This window comes from Coffea arabica, chromosome 7e (assembly GCF_036785885.1).
Source record: "Coffea arabica cultivar ET-39 chromosome 7e, Coffea Arabica ET-39 HiFi, whole genome shotgun sequence".
Lineage (NCBI taxonomy): Eukaryota > Viridiplantae > Streptophyta > Magnoliopsida > Gentianales > Rubiaceae > Coffea > Coffea arabica.
The window spans coordinates 21,131,346-21,142,159 of NC_092323.1; the positions used below are offsets into that span (position 1 = coordinate 21,131,346).

The window sequence follows — 10,814 nt, forward strand, 5'->3', positions numbered from 1 at the left end:
CATGGCCACGGTTCCAGAACCGCCGGTTCTGATTTTTTTCAAAGAGGTAGAACCAGAACCGCACCATATAAGATGGTTCCCACACCATATAAGATGGTTCTGGTTCTGGTTCTTCAAAGAGGTAGAACCAGAACCACATAGTTCTGATTTCGATTCCTTATGGTTCTGGTTCTGGTTCCGTATGGTACCCTACAATTTTATTTAATTCTTTATCCTTACCAATTTTAATACGAATATAACAATATATTTAAAATTTCAAATAGAATGTACAAAAATAAATACAAAATAAAGATCATATTTTAATTGTATTATTATTCTACAAAGTAAGAAGTAATAAATAGGCAATACAAATTTTATGAAAAGTACATTACATTATCAAATTAAAAAATACATTACACTATCAAATGGTTGTTATGTGTTGACTTTTTTGAGTTGGACAATCATCAATGTTGAAGATTTTATTTGAAGAAATATTGCAAAAAATATTTTTTTGCTTGCTTGATTTTGAAGATAAGCTACTACTATCAAAACTTGCCATTTTTTGATAGCAAATAAGCAAAAAAAAAATTTATAAGTAATAATTTAATACTTACAAATTATAATGATAGATATTAGACAAATAGAAATAATTAAATAATTAGTAAAATATATAGAAAGTTCATAAAATTTAAACTTTCTTAAAACCTATTAAACATAACTAATTTTTTTGAATTATCTCACTACTTATATTAATTATTTTTAATGATTTTTAACGGTTCTGAAACCGACGGTTCTGGTTCTGGTTTTATTTTTTAAAGAACCAGAACCGGAACCTTTATCCAAGGTTCTGCCACAGTTCTGGTTCCATGGTTTTGATTCCGGTTCCAAACGGTCCTATTCCGATCCGGTTCCGATTCCAAATGGATCCATGACCATGCCTACAATCAGCCACGGCCTCCGCCAGAGGAATCCGGCGGCCCTGCTCGGACGCCGAAGTGGAGTTGTCGTTGGAAGTTGATTCTTCCCCTCTATCCCTTTATTTTCAAGTCTAAGCTGCGGCAATTGCTGGTCCTTTGATGCAAGCCGCCGGGACCCACCAAGGTTGGCGGCCGGGGATTGGGCAGAGGACACGGTGGTGGGTCGGGGGTATTTGGGGATTTGGCGGCGATGAAGTCGGTTAGAGGAGATAGCCCTGGACAATTCTTGGAGTGCAGCTGGAGATGGAAGTGCCTTTCCCGTAATAATGAGAACAACACATAGACGAACGATGAAACTCAATCAAAAAGAACTGGCTGCCTTGATTAGAGCCGGCACGTTTGGAAATTTTTTTTTTTTTAAATATATTGAACTGTCAGCCCAGCAGGTAGCTTTTTGCAGAATTCTGCCGGCTATCGGCATGGATAAAAAAAAAAAAAAAATTTCCGCTGCCAGGTGTGTCAGCCCGGTAGTGATAGCGGTGTAGAGTTAAAAAAAAAAAATGATTGGCCTTTTTGGCTGCGGACTGTGTCAGTTCGGCAGTCATAGATTTGCACACTTTGTCAGAGATAGACGCCCAACTTTTCTTTTTTACAACGATATTCTGAATAATTAACCCGAAACAAAAGAGGTTACTAAAATTCAGAATACAAAATAATAATTTTTTTTTTTTACTATTTTCTTGCCGACATGAACATATAAACCCCCAAGCTTCAAAAACCCTAACATTTCAATTTAAACCATAATCACCACCCAGAACACAGCAATTGAGAATTCAACAATTCTGAAAGAAAAATGACCCAAAAGAGCAATCTTTTCAAATGCCAACGAAAGAAGAAATCAATTCCTCCCAATCGCCATGGCAGTGCCCCTCAAACTCGTAGGTGCAAATTTTATTTTATAATTTTCATATTTTTGTTGAACAAAAAGCATATTATATTCATTTGTGAGGTGGGTTTTGATTGAAATTTGAATTTGAATTTAGGGAAGAGAGTTGTGAAGCCCTCAAAGGTCACAAAGGATGTGGATACCGATCGGGTAAGCTTATTTATTCTCGTGGTACGTTTCTTTATCTGCTTAATTGTACTTCAGAAACGAATATTCTTTTTTTTCAAGTGTTCACTATATTTTTTAATGTTTTTGTGTTTCTTTGATTTTTGTTCTTCCAGAAGAAAAATTGTAGAAACATGCAATTTCCCGATAATTGGAGGAGTAGTTCAGTTTTTCTAACATAGCAATAACCCCCTAATCGAGATGCCTTCAATGTGAGAACAGTTCGGTGTGTTATTTCGTGAAAAAGAACATTGGTTTTGCCTTCAGTTGGAGCTTAGAATTATCTTAACTTAGAATCTAAGCGTCAGCTGAGATGACCTCAGAATTTAGGCTTCTTGTGCATGTTGGAGGAGATTGATCCCTTTATTTTGTCCTATCGAAAGCACTTACTGCATTGATTGAATTATAAGCTTTAGTTTGATTTCAGTCTTAGTGTGTCCCAATAATCTTGTTCCCATGAAAGATTGAGGCAATAATAATAAGTCTAAAGTGTTTTTGTTTACATGTACGAGCTCTAAACTGGCTTCAATTCCTTTTCTCCCTTTTTGTGTGTGTTTGTGAGAATGTGTTCTTGTCTTATAAATTTGGGAGGAAAAGATATGTTCTGGAAACCATGTTCATGTATTTCATTCCTGAATTTTGTATTTATGCTTTGATATTTTAGTGTTTCTTTTTAGTTTTTTCTGATCCTGCAATCAGTTTCTGATGTACAAAAGTAAAAGGAGAAGAAGAAACCAGAAAGAAACGTTCCATCAATAAATTGGCAGATTAGAAGTCTCAAATTGAGATCAGGTAAATGCCGAGTAGAAGATGATAGAGCACTGTTTCTGGAAAAAAACACAGCGAGAGGAACTTAGAGTAGAGTATGGTCAACTGCTGACATCATTCTGATGCTAGGCTAGAAACTGGATGTTTTTGTTTCGTCATCGATATTACAGAATTGCATGAGGTGAATGGGGAAAGTGGTTTACATATGGTCCCAATGAATTATTTTTAACCTTTTGGGGTTAGAATAAGCTCAATTAAAAACAAAAACCTGGCCAAGCATTTCACATCATAGGCAGGTTTGGGCAACTAAATGGATTTGGACTGAGATTGTCAGCTATGCCTCCAGCTCAAAACCAAAATGAAAGATTTTTGTAGACATAAAACTGTAGATCCTTCTATGTCTTGGTGAATATGTGCTATGGGTTCATTAACTCTTTTGTTAGTGTTAAACAGGTGTTGTGGCAGAAATGCTTTGTGATGTAGTGCATAAATTGAGATATCTACATGTGTGCTTACCTGTACACAGAAAATTGTGGATACATGTGCATGTGAAGGGAAGGAAGCTGTAGTATGGTTGTTAAGTGTACTCTTTTTACTCCTGAAACAATACTGAGCATGTAAATTTGTTAGTCGGTTTAGGTTAAGGCGCAATTATAGTTAGGCAGTCTTGGAAATTAAAGCTCCTAATCTAATTTCATTAGGGAAACCTGAGGGAATTGTGTAGTGTTTAAGTGAGCCAATCTGAGAGTAAACTATGGATCGTCCCAGATTTACAGCATCAAGGATTGCTAAATAATGAATATTTTAGCAATGATTGGACAAAATCATAGTGCAATTGTCAAACAAGGTTCACGTAGCTGTCACTGTATTTTCAATGTAATGCAGCTCCTGACAATGCTTACTAGGAGGACTAGATCTCTTTTCATAAACAGCAAGTGGACGTGGGGATACCTCTTTGGTAGCAAGGTTTATCAATAGAGTTTTACAGCTTTCACCATGTTTTCTGCTTACTTTCTCCAGCCTTGAGCCTTCCTTTTTGGGTGTTCCCTATACTCCATAGGCAACATTGACATTTCATCTGATTCACTAGCCTTAATTCTCCAGAACAGTCTTCCTGTTCTTTGTTATCGTACTTTGTCAATTCTTCTGTCAGTATGTAAAACCACCATATGTTGCAAACATGAAATGCATAACCAAGATAGGTTGTTTATTTCCTATATTCTCAAGTTCAAGGAGATGGCATGTTGTTGAGATCACTGATGATCCAAATAGATAGCAACTCTTAGAAGATGGTTTTTTTGTTGATCATCAGCAACCATCAATCTCACTACACAGATCCTTCGTTCTGGGCTGCATCTCCACTTCTGCACCCATCTCCAGCTATCTAATTAGCAAAGCTCAACTTTTATTACGTTCCCAGCGCCCACTCCCCAACAACCCAGAAAAAAAAAAAGAAAAAGAATTTGCGGTCCTTCTTTGTCCATAGCTCTCCTACCTCACAGTTTTTCTCTTTTCTGCACCAGCAATCTATCCTTTCTCCCATGCTCTGGTTTTCTACATGTTGGATATTGTGATGGTGAGGGTGCCATTTGAAATTTTAAGGGAGTGAAGATTGATATCCAGGTGGTGCACAATGCTGGAAAAAAACATGGGATTAGGCTAAAGTTGGATTACATATATTTTAATTGGCTTAGAGTTTCATTCTATTATTGGGTTTGGGTGGCACGGGTGAAAAAAGGAAGTAAAGTTCATTCCTTTCCCTGCTAACTAAGTCTCCATGAACACAAAAGATCTGTTTTTTCTAGAATTTACAGGAAAGGAAAAGTAAATTTGTCATCAGACAGCTTGGTGTTTTCAGATTGTAGAGAGACAGAGAGAGCTTCTCCCAATAACTTGATTTCTTCTGAACTCAGGCTGTGCATTGAATTTGTACTTATTTATTTGACATACTGACCTTGCTTTTGCATATGTTTTTAAGTTCTTCTGACAGCTTGTGTTCTGCTCTTCAGGAACTGACCAAGTTCATAAATTCTTACAATGAGGCAGCAGCTACTTTCGCCAACAAGGAAGGTGGCCAACTAAGCATAGTCAAACCACAACCAGAGTCATCTATAATGCATGCTCATAATTGTGAGTGTTCTTTAGTGGGTGATGCTCATAATTAGAGTATATATGCACCAAAATGTTGACTAATATGTGTCATGATTATATTTGAATTGAAGGGAAGAGCAAAGATCTTTTGGATTGGGAGGAGAACAGCAACTACTCTGCCTCTTCTACGGAGTCAAAGCTTCTATTTTGCAAAAAAGACGACTTTGTGCAGCTGCAATTACATTCTCTTTTTGAATTTGCATACTTTCTTTTGTTATATACCAAAATTTTTTTCTTTTTTTGACAAACTCTTATCACATATGGATTCTTCAAATACTTTTTCTTCTTCTATTTTTCTGATTCACATGGGAGGAAGTATGCATTTTCTCCACAATTTCACGGGCTTTTTGCATAAGAACAAAAAAGATTTACATATTATAGATTTTTTGTGTATAATTCAAGAGTAGTCTTGTTTTTTAACTATCAATTATCATAGCCAAACATCAGGTATTATACACCAAAACACAACAAGGGGATTAGTATTATACTATTATTTGACTAACAAATAGCTTAGTTAGTACAAATTATTGTCCTTTAACTCCCATATTAAGTGGCGTAGAAATAACGACATAAATTATATTATAAAACACACCAAAAAAATTAGAGATTTTGTTGCATTTAGGCCATACATAAAATGTTTGTTTTGATATCTTTTTATCGGATTTTTTTTGTCCAAACGAAGAGCTGAAATTCTGCAGTTGGTGTAATGTTTGATTTTTTTCATGATTTCCACCCAAAACTAGAATATTCAATGATATCAAGGCATTGACGAATCAAATCAATCATTTGTAAGCACTGCACGCAATTTTTTTTATTCTCAGAAATTAGAGTTTGTTTGGACAACAAGAATTTGGAATAAAAATTTCAGATTTTGTTTTGCTTGCATCATACACACAATTCCCAATCACCTTTTTATCTCACATACATCACATCACAAAAAGTGCTACAGTAACTGGATCAAATAAATCATCCAAATAAATTCTTATCCAAACAAACTCTAATAAAACTTCTGATTTCAAGTTCAACTTCAAAATCAGGTGATTACGAAAGTTACAAGAAAATTATTTGCACAACCCCATTTTTATAAACCTTTTATTTTTTTCCTTGCATACATAAAATTAGTTGGGGAAGGATTGAGTTGGGTGATATTGCAAGTAAGAGATTTTAGATTTAAAACCTCCCACTTACAAAAGAAAATAAAAAGGACTAATTATACATATGAAGGGGCTTTAAATAGCACATGGAATATCATTTAGCATGAAAAGTCTTTTTGTTTTTCTTCCTCTAGTTGATTGAGTCAATGCAAGTACTGTAAACAAAATCAATCAATTTGGTAAAACAATTTATCAAGACTTTCCTAGGCAAGTGTAATAACTTTTTTTCGCAAAGGTTGGCTTGATAATGGATTTATCACCAAACAAGACCCACAATTCCACAATGGCAGCTTAACCTAAATAAGTTGTAGTATAAACTAGTAATGTACAATAATCGAGTGACCAACTCAATAATCTGAGTCATGCTTCTACCAAGACGGATCTAAATTATATCATCTTGGTAATAACTTGAGATGCCAGTTGTTGGGTTCACGAGTAGGAGTCGTGTCTAACATTTATTAGACAAACGGAGAGTATTTAATACATAGGTTAAGAACCCAAGACCAAATAGGTTAAGTTTTTGAATCAATATTAGGTTCCTGACTTATATATTGGGTCTTTTTGATGGTTCTCTTGGATTTTTTTTCCTAATAAATGGTATCAATATTTCTAGTGACAGGTGGTTTCTTCTCGAAATTGAACAGGTAAATTCTTCCCTCTTGGTGGTGGATCAAAGTGTCAAGGAGTTTAGGGCATTGGTCCCAAGTGCCAAGAGTTTGGCAAAGGGTCTATTAGTGGTAGATCGCAGAGTACTTAAGAATTGGTAGAGAATCCAGGATCCCATTTGAATACTGAAGAAGAGTGGGGCTATGAGTTAGAGAAGCTGGGGGTCTCAAGCATTAAACTAGGCTTGTCTTAAATATAAAATGGGTTTAGAAAGAATTTTAAAATTGAGTGTAATATAAGAACTACCCATTAATAAGGAGATTGTTGAGTTCATGAATAGGAGTTATGCCCCCATATTAGTTCATGAATAGGAGTTATTCCCCCATATTAGTTCATGAATAGGAGATATGCCCCATATTGGTTAAAGAGATGAAAAAAAATGCTTAATCTTACATATAAGGGCCCAAGATTTAATAGTTTAAACTTTTAGATCAATGTTGAATTCCTGGCTTATATATTGAACCTCTCGAGTTTTTCTCTCCAACACAAAATTATATAGTTATCTGTATTTCATGTCATATACTTAAGGGCAAATTATCCATTTGACCCTTGAACTTCCCTTAACTATTTGTAGTCAACTTTTAACCCTCAAACTTGTAAAATTGGGCACCCGTAACCCTTTTGGCCAATTTTTTCGATTTTACAATAGGAAAGCCAAATCACACGAATGGCAGCATGTTTTAAAGAAGGGTATTTTTGTCCGCATTTTCTAAGCAAAAAGGGAACAACTCCTCATTCTTCCCTCCCTTTTCATAATCCAACCAAACAAGTTGAACCACACCGCACTTTTCTTACCTCTTTTCATCTTCCGTTGAGGATTTTTATGGAGGGAGAAGAGCAAGAGAGAAATAGCACTGTCGAGTTCAACAATAGTTGTGTATCATCAACATTAAAGCAACAATGGAGTGGTAAATCAGGGCGCAAAATGAATACTTTGATCCGGTCCTCGCTTATGGTATGTAACTTTGTTGGAACCTTTAAATGTGAAATAGCTAGCATATTCAGTGGTTGGATGGGTAGCAATATTTTGGTGGTAGGGGTTACTGAAAGTGACATGGTAGTGGTCCTAGATGTGGGGGTATGGTGGTGGGCACCTAATTTTGTTGTTTGGTTGTTTAAAAAGTGTAAGGATTTACGAATAATCAGCATTTGATTAAAGCTGGAACTTGTTTATTGTTTAACTTGGATTTGGGTATTATATTAGCTTTACTTTTTTAAAAAGCATATGAAGAAGAAATTGAAAATTAATTAATTATAGTTGAATGTTGAATAGTATATTTATCTGCACTTCTTGTAAGCCCAACTTGTATTGAAACGAAAAATTCATATTGGTATGCAGCTCCAGAATATGAAATATTTAGCATAAGGTTACACCACGGGGGAAGAATAAATTGGAGAAATTATGTAAGCTATGAGAATGAAGAAGTGGACTATGTAGATATGTGTGATACTGAGCATATATCAATCCATGAGTTGAATAAAATTGTTGAAAAAGTTGGTCATCCTAATGCAACTATTTTGTACTATTACCTTGAACCAATTGCAGACATGGGGACTGGTTTGAGAGATTTGTCCACCGATACTCATGTTAGGACCTTCTGTGATTGGGCATATAAGTTCAAGGTGATGGAAGTGTATTGTCATCATCTAACAGTAATAGAAATTGAAGAACTGAATAATAATCAAATAATAGAGTCACCAAGTGAGGGAAAAAAAATCTGGAGTTGTTATAGAGGAATTAGATGAGGAAGAATGCATAATTAGATATGTAGTACTCAGAGAGTCCAGAAGGGATTGTATGGTTGGGGCAGTAGGGGTGAAAAAAGAGCAAAAAGTAGTTATGTAGCTACTAATGTTGGGACAGCAGAGGGTGAAAATGAAGCAGACTGTAGTAATGCAGCATCTAATTGTCGGGCTAATGAATCAATACGTAGAGAAAACATTGAAGATGAATCTGAATCAGAATCAAACGAAGAAAATGACAGATTCAGTGGAGCCAATGACTATGGTGGTGAAGAGAAAATGCTGAACATTTTGTTTTTCAAAAATGCTGGTGGCAGTGCTGAAACTTCACAGCAACAGCAGAGAGATGACATCACAACTGACCAGAAGCAACATTCATAATAGGAAAATGTTTTAGACACGCAAACAGAAACTGACCTGGAAACACAATAGCAAGGTGCGAGAAAGAAACAAGTTAGGAGAAGGAGAACTAGACCAGCAAACCAATCAAGCCAGGGACTAGAGGATACAGATTCACTCCAACAAGATTACATCCCTGATCACCTAATTAGTGACAATGGCTCATCAGATGATGAATTCAAATGGAGATACAAGGACTTTGTCCTAGAGATATTCCTCAAGAATCCCAAATTTGAGATTGGGATGAAATTTGAGTCAAGAGCACAATTCAAATATGTTGTGATTGAGTATAGGATTAGGATGGATAAACATGTTTGGACCTGTAAAAATGAACCACCAAGGCGAGGGCCAAGTGTAGGAAGTCATGTAAATGATTTGTATTTGCTTCAATAGAGAAGACTCTCGGCACAATGGATTTGGTAGTAAAGACTATGCATGATGTCCATGAAACATGCAACCATGCATAGAAAAATAAGAATATTACTATCAAGTGGCTGTCTAACAGGTATGTAGAGAGGATAAGATCAAACAACAATCTGCCAACAAGAGAGTCAAGGCAAACAGTCCATGAAGACTACCAGGTAGAAATCTCTAAGCATGTTACAGCTAAGGCGAAGTCACTAGCTATTGAAAAGATTAAGGGGTCAGCTGAGTCACAATACAAGAAAATATGGCAATATTGTGAAAAGATTAAAAGGACTCATCCTGGCAATACAATGGAGGTTATGTTCACTCCATTTAGAGAACCTGGATGTAATCCAAGATTCATAAGGATGTACTGCTGCCTTGGCCCACTGAAGAAAGGCTTTAAAGATGGATGTAGATCTATTTTGTGTTTCGATGGATGTCATATTAAAGGTAGATATCCAGTCCAACTATTGACTGCTATTGTAGTGGACCCCAACAATGGCTATTGGACAGTTGCATGGGCAGCTGTTGAAAGGAAGGCTACAGAGCAATGGAGATGGTTCTTAACCCTCTTGAGTGGTGACCTGAAAATACAAAATGAGGGACATTATACTTTCATGTCTGACCAGCAGAAGGTAAAACTATAAAATTAAGCCCTTGAACTTTTTTAGTTTAGGTAAAATTAAGCCCCTTAACTATTTGTAGTCAACTTTTAGCCCTCAAACTTCTAAAATATTATGAAATTTTCTTTGATAGCTAACTTATACCTGTTTTGATATTTTGTGTAGGGACTGGATAGAGCACTTGCAGAAGTTCTCCCAAATTCTGAACATATATACTGTGTTCAACACATGTATAGAAATTTCAATAAGAAACATCCAAGATTAGCTTTAAAGGATAGATTGTGGAGTATAGCAAGCTGCACAATAGTTGAACATTTCAACAAAGCCATGGATGAGCTTGAAGAATATGACAAAGAAGCACATACATGGGTGAAGAAGGGACCATACCCTAGACATTGGTGTAAGGCATTTTTTTCCAAACACACACAGTGTGATATGCTGGTTAATAACTTGTGTGAATCATTTAATGGCCATATTTTAGAGACTAGGGACCAGCCTATTATTTCTATGATGAAGGCCATTAGAGAATATCTGATGGAAAGAATCCAAAAGAAAGGGCAGCAATGAAAAAATACAAGTTAGATGATGGACCACTTATTAGAGAAATTGTGAAAGAAAAGTTCAAACGTGCAGCACAATGGAAAATAACATGGAATTCAAAAACAGGTTATCATGCAAAAGGGCCACGGGGAGCCCAATTTGTTGTTGACCTTGAGAAAAATGAGTGTACATGCAATTTATGGGCCTTGAGTGGCATTCCATGTTGCCATGCAATTGCTGCTCTACATAAAGTTAATAAGGATCCACACAAGATGTTGGCTAACTGCTATCGTAGGGAGCTGTTCTTTACCATATATGACAATGTGCTGCAGCCTATTAATGGAGACATTTAATG

General features: G+C 35.9%; 1 protein-coding gene across 4 annotated transcripts; it reads left to right on the forward strand.

Annotated features, from left to right (window-relative positions):
* Positions 1–744: 744 nt before the first annotated feature.
* Positions 745–5,217, forward strand: LOC113698554 (uncharacterized). Of its 4 annotated transcripts, none has more exons than XR_011818010.1 (4): positions 745–1,838; positions 1,940–2,013; positions 4,785–4,905; positions 4,998–5,217. XR_011818010.1 is itself a non-coding variant. In XM_027218419.2 (4 exons), exons 1-4 carry the CDS (start codon positions 1,814–1,816, stop codon positions 5,168–5,170), a joined length of 372 nt encoding a protein of 123 aa, XP_027074220.1. In that variant the 5' UTR covers positions 748–1,813; the 3' UTR covers positions 5,171–5,217. The 4 variants fall into 4 exon arrangements, 2 of the variants coding, with proteins under 2 accessions (XP_027074220.1, XP_027074218.1); XM_027218419.2 differs by having other exon boundaries at positions 748–1,838; positions 1,940–1,992; XR_011818009.1 differs by having other exon boundaries at positions 749–1,834.
* The last annotated feature ends 5,597 nt before the right edge of the window (positions 5,218–10,814 follow it).